Genomic DNA, 27,000 nt, shown 5'->3' with positions numbered 1-27,000 from the left:
GTCACATTTAATAGAAGATTTACCCATTAATTTAACTCCGTTTAAAGGATCAGTATGGATGGGGAGTTTTTTGATTTGGCAACATATTTGCCTGATCAGTAACTCTCAAAAAAACCCTCTATTGTTTATTTCATTTAAACAGCAAGTCAGGTCGCAACCTGCTTGTTAACCTCCACTAATGCTGTTCTACAACCAGCTGCCGGAAGATATGTGAGAACAATTCAGGAACGACTACTTCAGATAGCACCATGGAAATTGATAACTCAACATGTGACAAACTTGGCTCCGTGATACCACCCTCACCTTTGAGTCCGAAGGTTGTGATTTCAAGCTCCACTTTAGGACCCGAGTGCATAATGTAGGCTGACACATCAGTGCAGTACTGAGAGACTACTGCATTGTCGGAGTACAATCTTTCAGATGTGACTTTAAACCAAGGCCCTCTGCCCTCTTGGGTGGATGTAATAGAGACCATGGTGCTATTCAAAGAAAAGTGGAGCAGTTGTCTTGTTCTAGCCAACAATTCTCCCTCAACCAACATTATCAAAAACAAATTACCTGATTATCCATGTCATTGCTGTTTGTTGGACCTTGCTGTGCACAAGTTTGCATCTGCATTTCTACAGAACAACAGTGACAATACTTCAACAGTAATTCAGTAACTAATAGACACTCCATCCAATTTCCTTCATCCTGTGAGGAGATTTCTTGCCTCTGCTCAACAATTACCCATGCTGTGTGACTGAGATTAGGAACTCGAAGTGGGAATCAAACCTGTGTCCTTTGAACTTTGCAGCACAACGTATTGGTGCTGCTACATGCATCGTCATCTCCAAATATACCCGCAGTTCCAAAATGTCACACTAAGCAAAGATTATGAAGGTTGGTTTTATGAATGGTTTGTTTTACATTGAGTATTATTTTAGACTAGAATCTATTGACCTCTATCACTTTCTTGCAGCCTGTGCTACCACACACAGCAGTCTGCAAGATCTGCGGTGAGGCAGGAAAGGAAGACAATGTGGTGGATGAAGCAGAGAAATTTAATGCTAGCTTAATGGAATGCTCCATCTGCAATGAAATATTACACCCAGAATGTTTAAAGGTATGCTTGACCTAGTTGACCTGCGAGATCATATTTTGAAAAGTCCTAAAATCTTGCATCTTTCATATTTGAAATATTTTTGAAAGGATTAATTTGAACAGTGTGTTTTGAGTGGATAGTTCAGTGTCAGAGGTGAAATGAACATTGCAATGAGTAAATTACTGCAATCTATTATGAAATCATTACTATTTTGAAAACGTGACAAAATATGGAAATTCAAATTGTTAGGTTTTATGCCTTGCAATGAAGTACCGCAAAAGTGCTTCATTCAACCTCATTGACTATAACTCTGCAGTGTGACTTCTATACTTATAGCTCTCGCCTATTCTACACAGATGGGACATTTAATTGTTTCCCAGGACCAGAGACTAAAGTGGAGTGATGCTAAATGCCAATTGTTGTTGATACGTGGGGTTACTTGCAGGGGATGATGCACAATTCGCAGCTGCCAATATAATAGTTATATTTGGACTATCTACACGTAGTCGTTCTTTCACATCTGGAGGGAATTGTTGGAATCAATGGGTAAATTTTATGATGGCGATTTGCAGTGCGGTGACTCATTAAATGCTGGGAGTTGGTCCTGCGTTGGGATCGTTTGGAGCCTCTTGCTGCAAACACGCGAGAACCTAAGATTTGCGCTTACCTACCTGATACTTTACATGGTTTGTCCTAGAAGGCCTGTATGAAATGGGTGCATTTGAGAATGAGATTCTTATAGGTGTGTTTAGCTGGTTTGTGAGAGGGTTTCCTTTTTCTGGTATTCAGCTTGGTGTGTTGTTTTTAATTATATATACATTTATTATTTTTTCACCACCTAGCACTGAATCAAATTAAAAGCTGTCTTTAAGCACCCTAAACTTGTAGAATGGACCTGCCTATGGGAATTCCTGTTGCTACCCTGGAGCTAGAGGATGAAGAGTTCCACAGGAAAGCACATCGGCAGGACCGCCTACATCTGAGGTGGTATGCACCAACCTACCATTACCCAAGGAGGTGAATCTACAGACCCTGCTAGAGCTACTTGGACATGTCGGGGGAGATCTGCCTTTATCACTGACACTTCATCAGGGAGGGAGTCTTAAAACTTTGCCATCTCCTACAGTCCAGGATACAAAAAGTCAGCCTGCCCTAAACTTGTGTGCAACTGGCCCCTTTCAAGCAGCATAAGTTTGCAGTCCATCACTGCATACATAAGTTCACTGATACTATGTTAAAATCTGGACTTATTTTGATGTCTGTCACATGACATTTATCTTAAGGCGTTCCCAAGGAGCTCAGATTTCTGAACGTTTCAGCTGGTCAAGAAGGGTCACATAAGCAAGAGTCTGTATGTAGCTTGATGACATCAATTTCCTTTGTACTTAAGTTCAAAATGATTGAACAGGCTGTATACATGCATTTAAACACGTGTAGAAGATAATGTTAAACTTTTCAACAGCTGAACTATTAACAAACTTTATACTATGAAATTGCTGATTATAGCTGTGGTTCTCTTCAACCAATACACATAGCTTTTTTATTCTTTTATTAAAAATCAGTCTTATGTACTTCCACCAAATATTGTTAACTACTCTAGTTATCTGGCTACTTTTGATGTACAATTGTTTTGTTAATAGCACAGGTATATTATGTATAAAGTATGTATTTTTTATTTTTTTTAAATCAGGTGGAAGAGTCTGAAGGACTTATAAATGATGAGTTGCCAAATTGCTGGGAATGTCCAAAGTGTAACCAGGAAGGGAAAACGGGCAAAGTAAGTACTGATGAAATAAGTGATTGATTTATTATTTACATAGGAAATTCCTGAGTTAAAAGAAATATCAAACCTGATATACACAACTAAAACTATATTTTGGACCATGTTAATTTCTGATCAGCAATTACTTCTCGCTAAAAGCAATAGAAAAACTAAATTCTGCTTGTTTCACAATCTGACACACATGTTTTTCTAATTTTACTCGTATTGCATAATCTCCATTATCTTCCATGATGGAGGGAATCTTTGATCCTCTTTCCCCCACCCCCCTTCTTTGTTCCCTCCCTCCACTTTATAGATCTGAGAAAGACAAATCAGAATATTTTCTTAATTATGAGAGTCTACGAGCTGTGGAGGAGCAAAGAGATTTAGGTGTCTATGTATACAAATCACTAAAAGCTAGTGCACAGGTACAAAACATAATTAAAAAGGCTAATGCAATATTGGCCTTTTATCTCAATGGGGTTGGAGTACAAAAGTGAGGAAGTGGTGCTTATAGCTTCTCTCCCTCGCTATCTCTGTCTAAACTGTATGACTGAAGCACCACTTCCATATATATTAGTGGTCTATTTGGTGACTTGCCTAGTGATAGAAATTCCAAACAAAAGTATTTGTAATCAAGTCTACCCTTTAATAGGCTTGACAAGCCAGTACCTAAGCCAGACAAATCTGCAAAATTCCACGACACTGATGATTGATTAGCCAGCTTGGAACCCAGAGGGGTAGTCCTGTCACTGGTGGTGGGATTTGTTTTCCACTTGTCTCCAAGTAACCCAACAGGCCAAAGCCCCGTTGAATAATGTGTTCAAGCTAGACAAGATTGCGCAGCTTACAATAGCTCTCCTCTAGTTAGCTTTATTGTTTTAGCAGTAGCTTTGTGTAACTTGGCACAAGGGAGGCCTTGGCACTGCTATCCAAGCTCTTCGGGAAATGTCACTTTGGCGATAAAGTGTGTAGTCCATATTGGGCAAACAGAAACCCAGCAGATGGCTACAGACTTCTCAATAGATTTAATTAGAGAGTCTTCAATATGGATATGGGTATTCGTGCATGTCAGACACCTGGCTGACAATTATCTACCCCTTTCCCCACTCCCTTAAAACTAGCAAGCAAGCCGCCTTTCTAATTGTGGAGCTTAAAGCCAGAGAAAGGAGAGGAAAAGCATGGGGTTTGAGACCTACGTTAAATGTTACACATTTGTGGTCAAAGTGAGAATTTCAGATTGCCTCTGTATCAGATTTCAGCTGCACTGATGTTGAATGCACATAACTAATCTTTACATTGGCATTATAATAGTTATAGATCAGCTTGTAGAGCATTGCAGAAACAGTTTGAATGCTGTAAGTACAACCCAAACATTCTGAAGAACAGTTGCATTGCAAACACTTTTCAGATCAGTTTTGAGAAAATAAATGGGACATTATTATTCAACATTAGAAAACATTTATTCTGGATTAAGTCAAACACATGTTTATAGTGTGATACGATTTTTTTTCAGAAAATGTTTGATCTTGATTTTAATTTTTTTGCTACATATGTAGCTTTGTACTTATAAACAAAACACAGGGGAAAAATGGATTAAAGTAAAATACATGTAGACCACATACCACACCAGGCAGCGCAGCGCAAGCTTCTCTGCAATAGCGGGTGGTAATGTGCGTTTATTCCCATTTCCGATTTTGATGCAGAAGAGAGGCCCTGGGTTTAAATTCGCCTCCAATCTTCCTGGGTCTCTCTTAAAGGAGTTTAAAGAAGGTGAAGATGGTGGAAGACGGAAATCTGACGATCTTGGCCGTCCAAAAATGGAGGAATATCATCCCAACAGGCGGAAATCTGATGATGGTCTGGGGCTCAAACGAAGAAAGGAAAAGGATATGCCAACTGATTTGGGCCCAAGAAAAAAGGTACCCATTTTATAAAAGCTTTTTATTTAAAGATGTGGGATTAAGAAAGGCTAATAGTTAGTGGCACCTTGTGTCTTAAGAGTTCATCCAGATCCAAACTTGAAGAGCTCCACAGTGTATGGGCAGTGCTTCGCAAAAACATTTGCACATCTGTAATTTGTTTCCAGGCTCTTGTGGAGTTTTCAGGGGGAGGGAAATATTTTGTGGTCATTGTCACTTATTGACCTGAGATCATGTGATGTATTGGAGTAAATGTGAATTCATTGGTTGGCACAGGAAATGGGCTGCAGAAGTACTTGTTTTATCTTCATTAATGTGCAGTACAAAGAATAAATGAATCTTGTGACCTACAGTTGCTAACTACCAATTTGATGAATATAAAGCATTATGGGTATTAGAATGTGCAAGTCGCTGCATGGGATGTTATGTTCCACTATGGAATGCTGGGGATCAAAAATAGAAACTATTAGAATGAACCAAAGCTAAAGGCATATGTAGAAAATGAGACATTCCTATAATTTGTGAATAAAAACGTTCTTGCAGCTAATCCTTTAATCTCTGCTTATTCCTGATTTGGATATTATATAAATTGGATAAAGGCGGGGCAGACCTAACCACAGAATTTGTTCAGGCACTGAATCGGTGAACTCAATCCAGTGCATTAGGGTTTGGGAAAACAGAAGGCCTGTAGGAGTTTTTTCAATTTAAAAACTTCATAGAATTTAGCCTCTGATTTCAAAAAGATATTTGTTTTGACAATAGAGGTCTTTTTGCGAAGCCAAACATCTAGCTATTTGCACAAATAGGCCCTTTTCTAGCATCTTGGTTTGCTTAGAAAACTGATGTCTTCTGCAACCTCACAGTGTTGATGCTGCTGCACCGTCTATCATTACTGATGTCTTCTGAAGCCCTTGTCACATTCTGCTTTTATAGACAAAATCTCAAAGGAGAAATTCTTACGAAGAATTGCTAACCATTTTTTCAAAAAATCAGCACTCTCCCACAAACCTGGTAGAAATACTACATTTAGGTATGGGGGTGTCATGACAAAGATCCATTAGAAATTTATTGCCATATCTAATATATATTATATGTTGAATTGCTATTAAGCTACCAGCTGATGTGGGTATTGAGAATGAGCAGAAGGTGTGCAAATGTGATATTCTGTTCAGGCAGTGGAGGGGTTAAAATAATTTCAGTGGGCAAATTATTCCAAAGTTTAACACCAGTGTATTGCCTACCTCGAATGAGTACAGACTGAGCAGCCAGAATGATGCGACTTTAGTCAGTTCATTAAATATCTGGGAGTTGTACCTAATGTTCTTTTGTGAGATTATAGATATTTTATATACAGTAGAACAGATAGGAAAATGTGGAGCTGTCTTTTTATAAAAAAATAGCTTGTCCCGAAAAATATTCTGTAACGTATTAGCACACACTTGGGTGCCATTTACATTTTATTCTGTCTGTTCAATCCAGTATTCTTTATCCTGCTGGCACGGTGCGTCTAACTGTGACCTTTTCTTTTCAGGTGCATGCAGTTGTACCTGCTTTTCATTAAAATTTGAATCACAACAGTATTATCCAGTTTGTCAGCCTTGCTTGACATTAAATTTGGATATGAAACTGAAGAGTGAAATAGAACCAAAAAAAGGTGGAAGTGATCCAACAGCAGAAAAGTGATGCCAAAATGCCACTAAAGGAATGTCATAAAAGGAAAAGATTGTGTAGCTTGCAGAAATCCAACAACTTGGAAATTGTGCCATTTTTTTAATAGTGTAAAACATACTAGAATCATACAATAATACAGCACCGAAGTAGGCCATTCGGCCCATAGTTGAAAGAGCTATTCAATTAATCCCACTCCCTTGCTCTCTCCCTATTTGTTTCCCTTTTAGGTATTTATCCAATTCTCTTTTGAAAGTTATTATTGAATCTTCTTCCACCATCCTTTCAGGCAGTGCATTCCAGATCATAACAATTCGCAATGTTTAAAAAAAAATGGTTCTCCATGTCACCTCTATCATCTTAAATCTGTGTCCTTTGGTTACTGACCCTTCTGCCACTGGAAACAGTTTGTCCTTATTTACTCTTATCAAAACCGTTCATGAATTGAACACCTATTAAATCTCCTGTTGACCTTCTCTGCTCTTGGAAATCGTGCCATTTTTTTAATACTGTACAACAGTTACTAGAATCATACAATGATACAGCCCCAGCTTCTCCAGTGTCTCCACATAATTGAAGTCTCTCATCCCTGGTACCATTCTAGTAAATCTCTTCTGCATTATCTCCCAAGACCTTGACATCCTTCCAGAATTGAACACAATACTCCAGCTGAGATCTAACTAGTGTTTTATAAAGGTTTAGCATAACTTTCTTGCTTTTGAAGTCTGCCTCTATTAAAACCAAGGATCCCATATGCTTTTTGAACGGCCTTCTCAACTTGTCGTGTCACCTTCAAAGATTTGTGTGCATACAACCCCAGATCTCTCTGTTTGAGCACCCACTTTAAAATTGTACCTTTTAATTTATACTGGACTGGATGTTGCTAACCATTCATTACACTTACACTTGCCAGCTGTTTGTTTGTGGGATTTTGCACTGGAACTTACTGTAATTAGAGAGCCATTTTGGTGCTCTACAGGGGATCTGGGACCTGCAAGCAACTGTGTATCTCCTTAACCAATTAGATTGAAGAATTGTTAATGAGGAGCGCAGAGTCTGAACCAGGAAGTGTCCGTTAGAATATTTAATATCAAATCAGGTACAGAATGTGAAAAAAGAGAGAAAGGAAGTTAGGATTGAGAGAGATAGAGACAGCAAGAAAATGTTAAAGAAAAATGTATTTACATTTTTAATTATTTTTAAATCACCAACAATTAAAATCTGCAGAAATGTGACTCCACACTTGTACAAATTAATTTTCAGTGCCAGAGAGGTTGTTTGGCAGTAATTAAGATTGATCACGCTGTTAAATTTTACTTGCACTGGAATGGCAAGCTGTAACTTTTTCTGGCATGTTTAGTGTGTGTCTATATATAAGTACTGCAACTTCATGCTATTCATGTATTACAATTCTGAGTCTCTCGGCGAGATACTATTATAGGGCTCAATTTTCCCCACCCCTTTTTTCGACGCACTTACCTTAAGTGCGGCGACTTTGCGCGCTGGAAACAGCGGCAGAAAAAATTGATCCATCCTGGCTGCTCTTCGGAATCTCCAGAGTCCCAGCGTGGCGTGCATTGTGAAGTGGGGGGCAGAACAACAGGTCAGCACCAAAAACAGTGCCGGCACTTGTGCGCATGCGTAGTGAAGTCTGCGCGCATGCTCCTGCCCTCCCAGCGCGTCCTGCGGGCTGTGAGCAGGACCCAATGCATGCAGCCCCGATCCCCTGCCGAAGGGACGCCCCGATCTCGCCACACCTTATCCCTGGCCAAGTGACCTCCCGCACCGGCCGGCCGGCCAACTGAGTTCCCGGGCCGAGGTAGGACTTCTATTTTATTTTTTATTCATTGATGGTTGTGCTTGAGAGTTTTGATTGTGGGGGGGGGGGGGGAGGTGAGAGGAGAGAGAAAGAGTGTTTGGGGTGGGGGGGGGGGGGGTGCAGGAGAAAGAGTGTTTGAGGTGGGGCGGGAGGAGACTTTAAAAAAAAAACTTGATTCTGGTATAAAGGTAGGACTTCTATTTTTATTTGTTATCAATTGATTGCTTATTACTTTTTGTGGTTTGTTTAGTGCTTTGTAAGTCTTGGTGCAGGTCCTCAGCTTCCTTCTATTTTTTATTTGTTATTGAATGCTTATTTTTGTGCTTTGTTTAGTGCTTTGTAAGTCTTGGTGCTTTAAATGTACTAACCTGTGCCGCTTTCTTAACTGCCTGCAAGATTTTTCAGAGCTGGGCCACATGCGCTGACCTAAATGGATTTGGAGTAAGTTTTTGCTGGCCAAAATGACATAAATGGCCAAAACTGGTGTAAATGTCTGGGGGAAAAAAAACAACTAAAAAAAATCGTACCTAACTGACTTACTCTGGAGCAAATTTTGGGGGGAAAATGGCATTTTTTAACTTGCGCCAGAACAAACAATTTACTCCAAAAAAATTGATGCAAGTTATGTCCAAAATTGGGCGCATAGTGAAGCTTCTGGGGAGCAGGGCAACTCTGACAGCAACTTCCTGATTTCTGCGTTTAACTGTGCAGGTGCAGGAAGTTGCTGTCTGATTTATACTTTAATAACAGTGAGCGCTGTTATCCTCCTCATTATTTCTACAGAAAAATTCAGCCCATTGCCTCTCTTCATTCTTCCTACCAGAATGCATCACTTGATACTTCTCTGCATTAAATTTCATCTGCTCACTTCACCAATCTGTCTGTCCTCCTGAAGTCTGTTACTATCCTCATTGCTTACTACATTTCTGAGTCTCGTGTCATCTGTAAACATTGAAATTATGCCCTGTATACACAAGTCCAGGTCATTAATATGTATCAAAAAGAGCAGTGGTCTAAATACCGACCACTGGCAACACCACTGTATACTTCCTCCAGTCTGAAAAACAACCGTTCACCATTACTCTCTGATTTCTGTCTCTTAACCAATTTCATATCCGCGCTGCCACTGTCCCTTTAATCCCATGGGCTTTAATTTTTCTTAGTCTATTATGTGGTACTTTATCGAATGCCGTTTGAAACTCCATATAAACATCAACCGCACTACCGTCATCAACCCACTTTGTTACTTCATCAAATAACTCGATCAAGTTAGTCAAACACGATTTGCCTTTAACAAATCCATGCTGACTTTCATTTATTAGTCCATAATTTTTCAAGTACCAATTAATTTTGTCCTGAATTATTAACTCTCAAAAGTCTCCCCACCACTGACATTAGACTGACTGACCTGTAATTGCCAGGGGTTTAACATTTGCAATCCTCCAGTCCTCTGACACTCCCCTATGTTGAAGGAGCTCAAGGAGGATTGGAAGATGGTGGCTAAAGCCTCCACAATTTCCGCCCTTACTTCCCTTAGTAACTTGGGATGCATCCCACCTGGACCGGGTGACTTTCCTACTTTTGAAGACTGCCAAAGTACCTCCTCTTTATCTATTTTTATCCTATCCAATATCGCTACCACCCTCCTTTATTGCTACATTGGCAGCATTCTCTTCTCTAGTGAAGACTCATATAATACCTCAGCCATGCTCTCTGCCTCCACAAGATCTCCTTTTTAGTCCCTAGGCTCCAGCCTTCCCTTAACTACCCTTTTACTATTTATATGCTTATAAAAGACTTTTGGGTTCCCTTTTATGTTAGCTGCTAATCTATTCTCAAAGTCTCTTCGCTCCGCTTAATCCTGTTTTTACATCTCCTCTATACTTTCTACTGATACCTGGGAGTCCCTGGCCAAAGACTGCCCTAAGTGGAGGAAGTGCATCCTGGAGGGCGCTGAGCTCCTCTAGTATCGTCACCGAGAGCATGCAGAAACCAAGCGCAGGCAGCGGAAAGAGTGTGCGGCAAACCAGGCTCCCTGTCCACCCTTCCCCCTCAACCACTGTCTGTCCCACCTGTGACAGACTGTGGTTCTCGTATTGGACTGTACAGCCACCTAAGAACTCATGCTAAGAGCGGAAGCAAGTCTTCCTCGATCCCGAGGGACTGTCTATGATGATGATACTTTCTATATTCAGCTTGGTTCGTGACTGTATTATCTACCTTACATTTGTCATAAGCCTCCTTTTTCTATTTCATTTAAATCTCTATATCTTTAGTCATCCAGGGAGCTCGAGCTTTGGATGCCCCTCCTTTCACCCTCGTGGAAATGTGTCTATTCGAAGCACCACCTCCTCGAAGGCTTCCCATTATTCAATTACTGTTTAGCCTACCAATTTTTGATTCCAATCCATCTTGGCCAGATCCCTTTTTAACTCACTTAAATTAGCCCTCATCCAGTAAAGTATTTTTACGCTTGATTGTTCCCTGCCCTTTTCCATAACTGTTCTAAACCTGATGATACAATCACTTCCCCAAATGCTTTCCCACTGAAACGTGCTTCACTTGCCCCATTCCATTCCCCAGAACTAGATCCAGCACTGTTTCTTTTCTCGTTGGGTTGGAAACACACTGATCATGAAAGTTCCCATACACAGTTCAAGAATTCTTCCCCTCTTTGCCCTTTACGCTGTTATCTCTTTATCTGTAATCTCTTTCAGCCTCACAACTCCACGAGATGTCTGCGTTCCTCAAATTCTGGCCTCTTGAGCATCCCTGATTATAACTGCTCAACCATTGGTGGCTGTGCCTTCAGCTGACTGGATCCTAAGCTCTGGAACTCCCTCCCTAAACCTCTCCGTCTCTCTTTCCTCCTTTAAGACGCTCCTTAAAACCTCCCTCTTTGACCAAGCTGTAATTTCTTCTTATGTGGCTCAGTGTCAGATTTATTTGTTTTGTCGTATAACACTGCTGTGAAGTGCCTTGGGATGTTTTACTATGTTAAAAGCGCTATATAAATAAAGGTTGTTGTTACTATTCCAGTCTATATTAGGATAATTGAAGTCCCCCATTATCATTTTTAACCAATAAGGGAATTAAGGGTTACGGGGAGCGGGTGGATAAGTGGAGCTGAGTCCACGGCCAGATCAGCCATGATCTTATTGAATGGCAGAGCAGGCTTGAGGGGCTATATTGTCACCGGAGTTGGGACTGTACTATAAAAGGGCATTAGAATTTGAGAGATTTGTTAAAGGTGTGAATGGCATTCATTAGCAGATCACTAATGTGTGCAACAGCAAATGCCAACTTTTAGGTGCACTTTTCGATGTAATCTTTGTTTTTGTGAAACACTCTAACCTGGAAAGGGGTGGGAGGAGAACTAATCTAGACCATTTTATCCTAAAGATTGCTGAATTAGAAAAAAAGTGTTTTGGAATGTCTTTATTGATTCCCAGTATGGTAAATAAGTGGATCTCAAAGTTAAAAAGTCGTGAGTGCAATTATAGGATCTACCTTATCCACACCCCACTCTCTCCCCGGTCACCCCATTCATGTTGGTCTTGTATATTGCTGTGTCTCATCATAGACAGTCCCTTGGAATCAAGGAAGACTTGCTTCCACTCTTAGAATGAGTCCTTAGGTGGCTGAACAGTCCAATACGAGAGCCACAGTCCCTGTCACAGGTGGGACAGATAGTCGTTGAGGGAAGGAGTGGGTGGGACTGGTTTGCCGCATGCTCTTTCTGCTGCCTGCGCTTGATTTCTGTATGCTCTCGGCGATGAGACTCCAGGTGCTGGATGCACTTCCTCCACTTAGGGCGGTCTTTGGCCAGGGACTCCCAGGTGTTAGTGGGGATGTTGCACTTTATCAGGGAGGCTTTGAGGGTGTCCTTGTAACATTTCCTCTGCCCACCTTTGGCTCGCTTGCCGTGAAGAGTTCCGAATAGAGCGCTTGCCTTGGGAGTCTCATGTCTGGCATGCGAACTATGTGGCCCGCCCATCAGAGCTGATCAAGTGTGGTCAGTGCTTCGATGCTGGGGATGTTGGCCTGATCGAGGACACTAATGTTGCACCCATTTCTTTCTTGAGGTTCTCCTTTTATAAATTGGATCCTGGTGCAATGCCCCAAAACCTGCTGCCATGTGTTTGTATTGCCATTTAGCATCGGTCTCACTTTAAGACTAATTTATAAGACTGTGACCTGTTACCTGCATGAGCCTGGTGCTCCATCAAACACAAAAATTGTTATTTCATTTTTTTTTAATCCCCTAATAGTGCATTTAGAGAAGAGCTGGAAAATTCCCCACAAGTGTACATGCTCTGACAATAAAGGTTGCCTCCCCTGTCTCTACATTATCGTGTGCATTACTGTAGATAGACAAAATGCATTTCTGGAGATTAAAGTATTAATTTCACATGTTTCCCCACCTATTATTTTTGTCAGTTGACTTCTTGAGATTTTTTTTTTCAAAATCAGTGCGTTTCAAATAAGTTTTGAATTTGGCACAAACTCCTTAAATTAGAAGTGATAGAAAGGAAAGTGGAGTAAGCATTCCCTTGTCTCTTTATTAAAAAAGTTCAAAAGTTGAATACAATTTTGCATTACTAGAAGCAACATTTTATGAACATGTTGGGGACCATTGTGTGATTTTATATTAAAAAAAATAGCAATAAGATAGTCTATTAATGTTTCAAAACCTTCATATTCAATTGCACAAACATGATGAATAATTAAGTGGCTGCAGTACTACAGCATCAAGCAGGCCCTGCTTCAACACTGACCATAGTTCTGTAATTTGTTGATTTCAAATTAGTGGCCATGGTTAAAAGGCCTTGAAATGTCCGCCAAATCATTTAACACTTGTACTAAATGCCCAGGATGTTTAAAAAGGATGGAAATCGATAACTGAGGTGGAATGTTAAACACTCTCGGTAAGAAAGCTCTCACGCTATAGATACATTGGGCCCAAGTTTCCACACGATAAAAAATGGGCGCCCCTCCGAGCTGGGCGCCCGTTTTTCGCGCCGAAAACGGCGCCGGAAAAAAAACGCGCGATTCTGGAGCGCCCTGCAGCACCTTGTCTGCCTGACGCGGCGCCCAGGGGGGCGGAGCCTACCACTCGCGCCGATTTTGTAAGTGGGAGGGGGCGGGTACCATTTAAATTAGTTTTTTTCCTGCCGGCAACGCTGTGCGTGCACGTTGGAGCATTCGTGCACGCGCAGTGTGAAGGAAACATTGGCACTCGGCCATTTTTGTAGTTCTTTGTAGCTGTTTAATTTTTGAACATTTTTTAATAAAAGCACACTGCCATCAGCACTGAAGCTTCTTGCAGCAGTGAGAAGGCTGCAGGAAGCCTCAGAAAGTTGAGGCAGCCGTCCCCGTTCTCCCTTCCCCCCCCCCCCCGCGGGAACGAACGGCTGCCTCAACTTGTGAGGCTTCCTGCAGCATTCTCCCTGGATGAAGCACTTTCACACAGGTAGGAAGATGGTTTATTTAATCTTTTCTTTGCTTATAAATTTTTATTCAGGTTAGATTTATTTGTATAAGTATAAATAAGGATTTATTGTAGAATTTAATGACTTCCCTTCCCCCCCTCCCCCCCCACCTCGTTCTGGACGCCTAATTTGTAACCTGCGCCTGATTTTTTAATGTGTAGACAAGGTTTTTTCAGTTCTACAAAAATCTTCACTTGCTCCATTCTAAGTTAGTTTGGAGTACGTTTTCACTGTGGAAACTTTGAAATCAGGCGTCAGTGGCCGGACACGCACCCTTTTGAAGAAAAAATTCTGTTCCAAAGTGAAACTGTTCTAACTGACTAGAACTGCAGAAAAAAAAATGTGGAGAATTGCGATTTCTAAGATAGTCCGTTCTCCACCAGTTGCTCCTAAAAATCAGGCGCAAATCATGTGGAAACTTGGGCCCTATATAATTAACTAGAAATGCCATCTTGGTGAGAATTAGAATTGTGCATCAATGTCTTACAAATAACTTAAAAAGTAAAGGTAGATTTAGATTAGGCATTTAAACAAAGTAATACATGTACAGTTTTTGTTTCCTTATCCAGAAATTGGTTTATTTGTACAGAATGCATTTCTCCATTTCATATACACAGTTGCCCACTTCTGACTTGATGATTAAAATCTTTCAAAATTAATGTTGCCCACTCATTTTTAAAAGGCATTTGTTTCTTGTTAAAGGAAGATAAATAGCGAGCTTCCCAGCCGAACAAAAATATATTATATTTTTTCTGAATACTGTTAAAACTACTAAATAAATGTATATACAGTGGAGAAGTACAGTGCTTCTTAAAAGCTTAAAAATACTGTACTTCCATGTACAGTATAAATAGCAAACTGATTATGCTATTTATTTAAGACATTGTCCAGGCTTTGACTTCAGAAGAATTATTCCGCTCTTTTTTTTTTGTTGACCTGAACTTATTCACTATATTCAGCAAATGTGTTTTCTTTTACATTAATTGTAGAGGGATTTCCATGTATAGAATTGTAGTTGATTTGAAAATATGCAGGAGTGCTGATGATAAAGTCTGGGCTTGGTTATTAAACGCTTAGATCAGTTTTGCATATGTGACAAAATATATCCAACCAGACAAAGGGCTGCAGTGTTTCATAAAGCATACTGAAAAGGAATTACTTTTTTGTATTTCTACATTGTGTCTGTCACATTTAAAAAGACACAACGCAATGTTAGCGTACTGACAGCATGGGGCAAATGAAGAAGAATTAAAGGTTAACAGAGCCGTGCTGCAGGCTCTGCAAATTAAAAAGGGACCTATCTGGACCTCCATGAAGCGGGGTTGCCGCGCAATCAACCCGGCACTTAAGCAGAGTTGCAGGCTGAGCAATCGCAACCAGGACCCCACAAAGAAAATGGAGCGGCACCGCCAATTTTCATCGGTCACCTCGCCTTTAATTATCGTCCTGGTAGCGGTCGGCCGTTTGATCCGCGCCTCCTGCAGTTGCCAGTGTTTTCGTCTGGTGCTGCTGCAGGGGGCGAAACTCATTTTCGGGGCCGGGGCAATGCATACAGCGATGACATCACAATCTCCGGGCACAGGAGATTGGAGCACAAAGCCGTAGCGCCGCTGCTAAACTCCTGCCCAATATGGTGAGAGTCATTGTCAGCGCCGCGCCCGGTCAGGAACTCATTTGTGCCCCGTTAGCACCCCCCGCTAATGGGAGGTGCAAATGCATTGAATTTCGAGCCCAATATGCTGCGGTTGGGAACTGTACATCCACTGCTTCATCTTCAGAACTTGCCTAAACTCTTGTCTAATCTGATGCAATCTTTCCAAATCATTTGTAAATTATATTTAGATGTTGAGGGAATATTGTCTGTGATGGTCGAAGATAATGTCCAAAAATCAATTTCACATTACACAGACTGTGTCAGGATATTAGTTGAGCCCTGATTTTATCTATTAAAGGAACACTGTAAGCAGATTGACTAAAGCCCCTATGTCCCCTTGATATGGATCTTTTATCATTGCAGAATTTTTGTAGTTTACAAATAGTTTTGTAACAATGGAAACACAACTTAGTTGGAACGTTTGAGGCAGACTGTCAATTTCAGGGACTGTTCTTGTTCCAAGAGTCTTTTGAGGTTATCATGTTCTGAACTGACAAATGATGAAATAAAAGAAATCTATAATTAAACTTTGTAGCTAAGTTTAAAAATATCTTCACTTCCCTCGTGACTGCAGTTGGATTGTTTTTGTTGCCTGTTTTTTAGGTTCTTCTTTCTCTCAGTTCTCGTCTCTCACCCCTCCATTGATGTGCCTTTTTGAATATGCTTTTGCTAGATCGCTGTAGAAGAGAAAAAGTACGTCCAATATGAAGCATTCTTCCTGGGGAAGAGGAATTGAAGGTCTCATCTATTGTTTGGCGCAATTTTGTTTCAACACTCTCGCCAACAAATTGGCTGGGGTGATGCCCAGCCATGCTGGCTTTGAACTTTGATTTTGTAGCCATACCATGGGTTGGTATCCTAACATTGTGGGCCGCCCCGACCTGTGCGAGAACACCATCGCAGGTCGGGCCTATAAATAGAACTGGAGCGCTGGGCCCTAGAACATCGTGGGCTGCCCCGACCTGTGCGAGAACACCATCGCAGTTCGGGGCTATAACTAAAGCTGGAGCGCCGGGCCCTGGAACATCGTGGCGGAGGTGCAGCGAATGAGGGTACGGGGCCCAGAAGAGCCGAGGGCCGAGGGGCAGCATGGACCTGCCCACACTGCGATATGTGTGCGCACGAGGTCCGTGCAGCAGAGCAGGTCTCTAGTCGTCCTGGTTAATCCTTGCCACTGGACAAAGGCCGAGCTCTGTCAAGCCCGTGTGGTGGCTGATGTACAACGTTAAAAAAATCCACGCACAGGCATCTTCCACCCCCTCAACTGGAGTTCAGGACTGGAACATCAGGTTCTTCATTGAAATGTCTGTGAACTCTCGTGGAAGCAAGTTATCCTCGTTCGAGGGACCGCCTATGATGATGATGATGATTGTGATGATCCTTCTCAATCCTGAATGTCAGTCTGAAGCATCAGTAAGATTGAATATTGCTATATACCGTCAGGCTACTTTTGAGGGGACTAAAAACTAAAATTTCTCTTCCCAAGTATTCACAAGCTTTACATTTTTCCAGCCTCTCTCCGACCCCCGCCCCCCACCCCGAAAAAAAATCCTACCAACTACATAGAGTGAGTGCTTAATATTGGAAGTAAAAGGAAGTCTTGTATTTATATAGCGCCTTTCACAATCTCAGGATATCTCGAGAAAGTGCTTTACAGCCAATGAAGTACTTTTGAAGTGGTCACTTTTGTAATGTAGAAGTATGCTTTTACAAAAAGAATTGGTCCAATAATAACATCTAAATAACAAAATGTGATGCTGTGATAAAAGCTTTCATATGCAAACACAGCAAGTTAACTTCTACGCCCAGGTTAGCCTTCCAAATTGGCTTGGCAGGGGAATGAATGTAGATGGAAAACATGATCGAATGGCTCAATTTAGCAAAATTAAATTATTACATTTTGAATTTATTCAATATGTACAATGAAATCCACATGCATGTAATTTAGGTATATGGGGAGCATGCCAGGACAGGATGCAAGTACAAAATCTGGTCCCGTGAGTGAAGTAGGCCAAATGATTGAGAAGTGAGGTGACTGTTTTGACCATAAGTGTGGTGTAAAATATGATTGTAACAAAACAGAATTTTATATTTTAAGATTTTGGTTGTAGCCATTGGAAGTACTTTAATACCTTCCATTTCTTTGAAGCAGCATTTTCTCGAGGCTTTTGACCATTACCTTCTTAGCAATTGAAGTTAGACATTAGGATCGGTTTTACCATTAAAAATTGTAATATTTTAATAACTTGCTATGATGCAGTTTAGCATTCTAGCTTCAACTCTTAGAACACAATTTTTCCCAATGCCATTTTTTGGCGTATTGCCAGAGTTACGCCTGTTTTATTTAGTCCTGATTACTCCAGAAAAATAACTTGCAAGTTTCCCCGTTCTATTTTTTTTAATTGGCACTGTGCGGCATTTCCTTTAGCTTCGGGGGGGGGGGGGTGGAGCCTAATGTCTGCACTGAAAAAATGATGCCCCTCCCTTCTGCGCATGTGGGGGGGAAAAAAAATTATGTTTTTATCGTGACTGCTATGAGCGCGCATGCCCAGTACAGCTGCCGGTCTGCAATCGGCCATTTTTAAAGAGCGTGTGAGAACTTTAATTCTCATTCGAAAAATTGGAGCTGCTCAAGGACCAAGACTTTCTTACAGGATGAAGTGGAGGCACTAGTTACTGTAATTCAGGCCAGATGGCACGAGCTGGACACCAGCAGAGGTCACACAAAAGTTTCAGCAAAAGAAATGAAGAAATGAAGAAATGCTGGAACCAACTTGCAGAAAATTACTGTGCAATGGTGACCATCCTGAGGTCTGGAGGCCATTGAAAAAAGTAGTGGCAGGACCTTGGTCAAGTAGTTAGTGTAAGTAATATTTTCATTTATTCAATGCAATTGCAATTGTGACCATCTGTATATGTCCCACCCAGCAGAAAGACACCCTCTCTTTTTAAAAAAAAAAAAGTTATATTTTTATCTTTGCAGAGGAAAGTGGCACACAACAAACGGGGAAAAAACTCGAACAGGAGGAGGCCGGTAAATCTGCACCACTGACACCCTTGGCAGACAGGGTCGTTGCTTTGATGGGTCTTGCCTGGAGAAAAGCAACCATCCCTGCATAAGCTGGGCCCACACTCGAGGGAGAGGGTAAGTCCTGCAAATGCCACAGTCTGGCTTTCCTAAATGTTAAGTACTGCGCGGGCTAGCTATGCTTCGGTTCATGGGGATGTCTCCGTCAGCTACGCTTCGGTTGATGCAATATGCTATCATTCATCATGGTCCTTCAAATCAGCCTGCTGCCTGCGCTGTGTGAGCCTACTCATGCCACTCTGCCCCTCCTCTGCTGCTAACCATTTGTCTGTTCGGTTATATTTTGCAGAAATTGAGGCCAACCCTGACTAGGCTGAAGTTGACGCAGAAGAAGATTCAGATGCGGACGAGCCTGAAGGGGAGAACATCTTCCAATCCCGCCTTCCAGACCAAGAGCATGGGAGTGAGGGGTGGGGGGGCAGGTGGCGGGGATGTTTGAAGCCCTCACTGTTGTACTCACTCCGGAGGAAGTGCAGCTGCCGTCCATGGAGGTGCTAGGCCCTTTCCTGAGTGGTACAATGTTGGGACATTCCATGGTTTCTCACAGTCCGAGGCTGGGGATTCCAGTGGGGTGCAGCAAGGCACACCCAGGGCCCCACCATCCGAGGCTGCGGGTCCCAGTGGGATGCAGCAAAGCACACCCAGGGTGAGGAGAGGAAGGAGAGCTCGACAGCGCTTTCCTGAGGTGCAGGATCTAACCGATGTGGTTCAGATGATGGCAATGAGTGCGGAGAACATTGCCCTTACACGATCAGTCCTGGACGCCATCAGTGGGGTAGGTGATGACCATCGGGAGAAGTAACAACACTCTTTCGAGAAATGGGAACACTGTCTGGGCACATGAGGGAGGGAATGTTGCATGTAGTTGAGACACTGTCAGGGCACATGAGGGAAGGAATGTCTGAGTTAGTTGCTGCAATAAGGGAACATGCCCAGACCCCGTGCCCATTGACAGAATCAACTGTCACTCCCACTCAAATCCCCAGACCAGCCTCTGAAGAGGCCCAAGCCGGGCCTTCCACATTACTGCCTGCCCCCTCCACCCCCACCCCCTCCACCCCATCAAGAAGTACGCAATATCTGAGATGTTCGAAAAGAATAAGTTTGGTACCAAACCGAGAAATGCTGCGCCACCGCCTGCGGGCAGGGATGGAGTCAACAAGCGCAGTGGGTGATCTTAGAATGAGGTGGGGGAGAGATGGGTGCAGCCTTTGTTTGCTGCTGCTGTTGTTGTTGTTGTTACTATTGTAACTTCTCAAATTAAAAGTTTTTTTGTAAGTTATGTAAATTTACAAGTTTGTAAGTGATCTTAACTGAAAACTTTAAACTTCGATACAAGAATATTTTTATTAAAGTTAAGTACAAACAAGTGTTAAACTTTTGAATAAAATATATTTTAAATTATAACTGAATCATTTCCATTATTTGTTCCTTTATTAATGCTACTTTTTGAAGTAAAGAATAATCATTTCCATTAACACAACACAATGTTACGGAACAGGTAGAAACAGTAAAGATGTGGAATATTTGCCGCTGAGCCTTCAGGCAGCAAAGCATTCACGGATGAGCTGCTGGCGCAAGGCTCGAACAAGCGTTAAAGGGGCACGACAGCCCGCCCCCTTCCGCCGCCATGCTCCGTGTTCAGGTAGTTGCATGGCTTCCTCGTCCTTCGCCTCCTTCTTGTCATCTGCTTCTTCCTCCTCATCGTCAGCCACTATCACCTCAGGTGGGTCTTCTACTCCCAGCTGCTGCTACCTCATGATGGCTAAGTTATGCAGCATGCAGCACACAACAATGAACTGACCGACAATCTCAGAGGAGTATTACAAGTAGCCTCCAGAATGGTCCAGGCATCGGAAACGCTGTTTCAAGATGCCAATGGTCCTCTCTATGATGCTGCGCATTGCAATGTGGAACATGTTGTATTCCCGGTCAGCTTCCGTCCGGGTTATGAGGCCGTACCCTTTGTCTCCCAATAGCCAGCTCTGCCCTTCTGGCTGCTGCTGAAACATGGCAGATATAGCACTCTCGCGTAGGATGAATGCATCATGAGTGCTCCCAGGGTGACTCGCATCAACTGACACGATGCAATGCATGTCGTCACACATGAGCTGTACATTAACGGAGTGGAAGCCTTTAATAAGAACATAAGAAATATGAACAGGAATAGCCCAAACGGCCCCTCGAGCCTGCTCCGGCATTTAATACGATCATGGCTGATCCGATCATGGACTCGGGTCCACTTCCATGCCCGCTCCCCATAACCCCTTCTTCCCTTCTCGGTGAAGAAACTGTCTATCTCTGTCTTAAATTTATTCAATGACCCAGCTTCCACAGCTCTCTGAGGCAGTGAATTCCACAGATTTACAACCCTCAGAGAAGAAATTCCTCCTCACCTCCGTTTTAAATGGGTGGCCCCTTCTAAGATTATGCCCCTAGTTCTAGTCTCCCCTATCAATGGAAACATCCTCTCTCCATCCACCTTGTCAAACCCCCTCATAATCTTATATGTTTCGATAAGATCACCTCTCATTCTTCTGAATTCCAATGAGTAGAGGCCCAACCTTCTCAACCTTTCCTCATAAGTAAACCCCCTCATCTCCGGAATCAACCTCGTGAACCTTCTCTGAACTAACTCCAAAGAAAGTATATCCTTTCTTAAATATGGAAACCAAAACTGTACGCAGTATTCCAGGTGTGGCCTCACCAATACTCTATATAACTGTAGCAAGACTTCCCTGCTTTTATACTCCATCCCCCCTTGCAATAAAGGCCAAGATTCCATTGGCCTTCCTGATCACTTGCTGCACCTGCATACTAACCTTTTGAGTTTCATGCACCAGGATTCTCGGGTCCTGCTGTACTGTAATTTTTCTCCATTTAAATAGTAACTTGCTCTTCGATTTTTTTCTTCTGCCAAAGAGCATAACCTCACACTTTCCAACATTATACTCCATCTGCCAAATTTTTGCCCACTCACTTAGCCTGTCGGTCCTTTTGCAGGTTTTTTGTGTCCTCCTCACACATTGCTTTTCCTCCCATCTTTGTATCGTCAGCAAACTTAGCTATGTTACACTCAGTCCCTTCATCCAAGTCCAGGAAGTTTTCTGTTCCTGTACATCTGGAATCCTCCAAAGGTGCGCGAAAGGCCATGTGGGTACAATTAATGCAGTCCTGTACCTTTGGGAAGCCAGCAATCCTGGAGAAGCCCACAGCATCTTTCACGAATTGTCTGGGTGGTCATGGGGAACTTTTTGTAGTCATTCCTCTGGGCATATAGTGCAGCAGTCACCTGCCGAATGCAGATACGTGTTGCATGTTGAGCAATGGCGCACACATCCCCAGTTGTGGCCTGAAATGATCCAGATGCATAGAATGAAAATGTAACTGTAACCTTCACTTCAGCTGACAAAGTAGTCCTGACGCCTCTAGGTTGCAGGTCTGCTTTTACTAACTCGTAGATCTTGGTTACAACTTCTTTGTGGAAACGCAGCCTTCTTGCACAATCTGCATCACTCAGGTGCAGGTACGAATGCCTGTCTCAATATACCGGATGTGGGTAAGGCCTCTTGCCCATCATCCTACGTGCTCTGAGGTTCCTCGTGCGATGACGTCGAATCAATTGTCTCCTGCGCAGCACCATCATACAGAAGGCTTGCACGAGATATAGCCAGCGCCCCGCGAGGCTGTCGCAAGCAGTGTCAGTGCCAGTCTCACGGGTTGCGAAATGGGCCAACATCCGCTCGCAGGGTGGAGGCTAAAGGGGAGATGCCGCCATTTTGTAGTTTTGGCCGACTCAGTGGTCGGCTCTCTTCTGTTGCGTGTTCCGGGCCGCCATCGTGGTGGGCCAGTGGAGGCCATCAGAGGCCCTGCAGAGTGCACAGTGGCCCTCCCCTTTAGTGGAAGGGGAGGGGCATTGAAACGTGTCAGCGCTACACGGAGAAGCCCGAGTAGCTCCCCCGAATCCGCCCCAACAGGACAACAGGAAGTGGAGTGCGTGACATTGCGCTCCACTTCCTGTGGGGGCGGTAATCGCAATTTCTTGGCAGGGCGGGACTTCTGCACCAGGCGCAGGAAGTCCCGCCTCGACTAAGTTACCGCCCCCAAACAGGGCGCGGGGGAATTTAGCCCCTTTGATATCATCTTATTGATTGGGTTTCTTGTATGGGCACACATGACTCTTTGTACGGTACATATTTGTGATGTCAATTGGCTATTTTACACATAGACTTCTGAATAGAGCTAACCATTTTTGGGAGGGCTGGGTGTATTGCAATTGCCAGACTGAGAAACATAATACAGCTCTGGAAGGTCAAGTTTGGCTTCGGGGCTGAATGTATATGGAGTACGATAGATTAATTTAAAAAAAGGTGCGAGAGGGAAACCAGGGAATTGTAGACCAGTTAACTTTACATCTGGTGATGGGTAATTACTAGAGTCTATAATTAAGGATAGAGTGACTGAACATAAAGTTTCAGCTGATCAGAGAGAGCCAGCATGGATTTGTAAAAGGTAGGTTATGCTTGACGAACCCGATTGTATTTTTGGAGAGGTGACTAAAGAAGTGGACAGGGGAATGTCTATGGATATTATTTATATGGACTTCCAGAAGGCATTTGATAACGTTCCTCTTCAGAAACTGTTAGCTAAAGTTGAAGCTCATGGAATTGAAGGCAAATTATTGACCTGATTAGGAAATTGGCTGAGCTGCAGGAGACAGAGTAAGGATAATGGGCAGGTACTCTAACTGGCTGGATGTGACTAGTGATACCTTACAGGGATCTGTGATGGGGCCTCAGCTGTCCACTGTATTTATTAACAACTTGGATAATGGGATGGAAAGCCCCATATCCAAGTTTCCAGATGCCACAATGATAGGTGACATTGTAAACAGTGTAGATGGAAGCATAAAATTACAAAGAAATATTAATAGAAAATGAAAGAACTTGGATTTATATAGCCCTTTCACATCTTCAGGATGTCCCAAAGCGCTTAACAGCCAATGAAGCACTTTATGAAGTGTAGTCAATGTTGTAATACAGGTACAACGTCTGAAATCCGGAATCTTCGGGACCGAGTCCGTGCCAGATTTCTGGTTTTGATGGATTTCGGACCTCGCCGCCCGCTGCTCCTTACCACTAGCCAAAATGTCTGGTTTTCAGACAATTCTGGTTTTTGGAATTCTGCATTTGGGACGTTGCACCTGTATAGGTTAAGTGAATGGGCAAAACTGTGGCAAATAGATTTCAATGTAGGCAAATGTGAGGTCATCAACTTTGGACCTGAAAAGGATAGATCAAGAGTACTTTCTAAATGGTGAAAAGCTCGAAACAGTGGCGGTCCAAAGAGACTTCGGGGTTCAGGTACATAGATCATTAAAATGTCACGGACAGGAACAGAAAATAATCCAAAAAGCTAATGGAATGCTGGGCTTTATAGCTAGAGGATTAGAACACAAGGGTAATTATAGCTATACAAACCCTTGGTTAGACCAGATCTGGAGTACTGTGTTCAATTCTGAGTACCATAACTTAGGGAGGATATATTGGCTTTGGAGCGAGTAGTGCAGCATAGGTTTACCAAAATGATACTTGGACTCATAGGGCAGGATTTTCGGTTCTTCGGCGAAAACTAGTTTTACGCCAAAATTACCATTTTCGCTGCGCTAACATTTTTAGACCTAACTTTCGGCCTTTATGTCTGGGTACATTGGTAAAGTCGCGTTGCCGAAGATTCGCGACCCAAACTGCGAGTTTCGGCAGCTTTAGTCCGGGGTCGGTAACGTTGCACGAGAGGCTGTGGAAGGGGGAAAAACAAAAAAAATTGCAAAAAACATTCAAAAAACATTCACAAATCATTCACAAAACCCTTGCCTACTAAATTGCTGAAAAATAATTAAAAAATAAAAACTTTAACGTACCTTCATATTTACCGCTGCTGGCAGGGCTGCACCGACCGGCTTGACCCTGTCCGTACTCTGGCCATGACGAGCAGGTGTCGACGGAGCCGAAAGTACGACGATAACACAATCCGCAGCGTTGCACGTCGGCGCACCTCTCCCCGGCGGTACTTGAAAGCACTGCCGCAAAGAGGTAGCCGAGGATCCCACTGACCGGGTTTTCGCCGCAGAGGGTCAAAAACCCGGTGAAAATCCAGCCCCAAGTGTTAATTTCTGCGGTGTGACTGCACAAACTAGGGTTGTATTCCCTGGAATTTAGAAGTATAAGGAGTAGTATCATCAAAGTTAAAGGGGAACTGATCAGGTAGATAGAGAGAAACTATTTCCGCTGGTTGGAGAGTCTAGGACTAGAGGATATAGCCTAAAAATTAGAGCCAGGTCTTTTAGGAATGCAGTTAGGAAACACTTCTACATGCAAAGAGTGATAGAAATATAGAAACAGAAAAATAGGTGCAGGAGCAGGCCATTCGGCCCTTCGAGCCTGCACCGCCATTCAGTATGATCGTGGCTGATCATGCAACCTCAGTACCACACTCCTGCTTTCTTTCCATACCCACTGATCCCTTTAGCTGTAAGGGCCACATCTAACTCCCTTTTGAATATGTCCAACGAACTGGACTCAACAACTTTCTGTGGCAGAGAATTCCACAGGTTCACAACTCTCTGGGTGTAAAAGTTTCTCCTCATCTCGGTCCTATATGGCTTACCCCTTATCTTTAGACTGTGATCTCTGGTTCTGGACTTCCCCAACATCGGGAACATTCTTCCTGCATCTAACCTGTCCAGTCCCGTCAGAATTTTATAAGTTTCTATGAGATCCCCTCTCATTCTTCTAAATTCCAGTGAGTATAAGCCTAGTTGATCCAGTCTTTCCTCATATGTCAGTTCTGCCATCCTGGGAATCAGTCTGGTGAACCTTCGTTGTACTCCCTCAATAGCAAGCACGTCCTTCCTCAGATTAGGAGACCAAAACTGCACACAATAGTCAAAGTGTGGTCTCACCAAGGTCCTGTACAACTGCAGTAAAACCTCCCTGCTCCTTTACTCAAATCCCCTCGCTATGAAGGCCAGCTTGCCATTTGCTTTCTTTACTGCCTGCTGTACCTGCATGCCTACCTTCATGACACTCTGGTCTCGTTGCACCTCCCCTTTTACTAATCTGTCACCATTCAGATAATCTGCCTTCCTGTTTTTGCCACCAAAGTGGATAACCTCACACTTATCCACATTATACTGCATCTGCCATGCATTTGCCCATTCACCTAACCTATCCAAGTCACCCTGCAGCCTCTTCGCATCCTCCTTGCAGCTCACACTGCCACCCAGCTCCGTGTCATCTGCAAACTTGGAGATATTACATACAATTCCTTCATCTAAATCATTAATGTATATTGTAAATAGCTGGGGTCCCAGCACTGAACCCTGCGGCACCCCACTAGTCACTGCCTACCATTCTGAAAAGGACCCGTTTTATTCCCACTCTTTGCTTCCTGTCTGCCAACCAGTTCTCTATCTACGTCAATACATTACCCCCAATACCATAATTTTGCACACTAATCTCTTGTGTGGGACCCTGTCAAAAGCCTTTTGAAAGTCCAAATGCACCACATCCACTGGTTCTCCCTTGTCCACTCTACTAGTTACATCCTCAAAAAAACTCTAGAAGATTTGTCAAGCATGATTTCCCTTTCATACATCCATGCTGACTTGGACAGATCCTGTCACTGCTTTCCAAATGCGCTGCTATTACATCTTTAATAATTGATTCCAACATTTTCCCCACTACCGATGTCAGGCTAACCAGTCTATAATTCCCTGTTTTCTCTGTGGGGTTACATTAGCTACCCTCCAATCCATAGGAACTGAACCAGAGTCTCTAGAATGTTGGAAAATGACTACCAATGCATCCACTTTTTCTAGGGCCACTTCCTTAAGTACTCTGGGATGCAGACTATCAGACCTTGGGGATTTATCGGCCTTCAGTCCCTTCAATTTCCCTAACACCATTTCCTGACTAATAAGGATTTCCCTCAGTTCCCCCTTCTCGCGAGACCCTCGGTCCCCTAGTATTTTCAGGAGGTTATTCGTGTCGTCATCCGTGAAGACAGAATCAAAGTATTTGTTCAATTGGTCTATCATTTCCTTGTTCCCCATTATGAATTCCCCTGATTTTGACTGCAAGGGACCTACATATTAGTCCACTAATCTTTTTCTCTTCACACATCTATAGAAGTTTAGAACTCTCCATAAACAGCAGTTGCTGCAAGGTCAATTGTTAAATTTAAATCTAAGATTGGTAGATATTTGGTAACCAAAGGTATTAAGCGATACGGGGCACAGGCGGCTGGGTATATGGTGTTAAGTCACAGATCACTCATGATTTTATTGAATGGCAGAACAGGCTTGAGGGACTACATAAGAACATAAGAATTAGGAGCAGGAGTAAGGCCGTATGGCCCTTTGAGCCTGCTCCGCCATTCAATAAGATCATGGCTGAAATGAAACTCCTGTTCCCATGTTCCATATGTTTCTAATTTTTTCATTTAGTAAAT

General features: G+C 42.8%; 1 protein-coding gene across 2 annotated transcripts in view; it reads left to right on the top strand.

Moving 5' to 3' along the window:
- Positions 1 to 27,000, top strand: part of LOC139226504 (lysine-specific demethylase 2B-like) — a 193,431-nt gene that overhangs the window by 81,332 nt on the left and 85,099 nt on the right. Inside the window, exons 3-5 of one of the 2 annotated variants that reach the window (XM_070857335.1) lie at positions 962 to 1,105; positions 2,775 to 2,861; positions 4,607 to 4,768. In XM_070857335.1, the coding sequence (XP_070713436.1) occupies positions 962 to 1,105; positions 2,775 to 2,861; positions 4,607 to 4,768 (393 nt within the window). Of the gene's footprint in view, positions 1 to 961; positions 1,106 to 2,774; positions 2,862 to 4,552; positions 4,769 to 27,000 lie in introns of both variants that reach the window. The other variant, XM_070857334.1, reaches the window with a different exon arrangement.

Source organism: Pristiophorus japonicus, chromosome 16, assembly GCF_044704955.1.
Source record: "Pristiophorus japonicus isolate sPriJap1 chromosome 16, sPriJap1.hap1, whole genome shotgun sequence".
Taxonomy (NCBI): domain Eukaryota; kingdom Metazoa; phylum Chordata; class Chondrichthyes; family Pristiophoridae; genus Pristiophorus; species Pristiophorus japonicus.
This window is presented reverse-complemented; position numbering and strand designations above follow the sequence as displayed.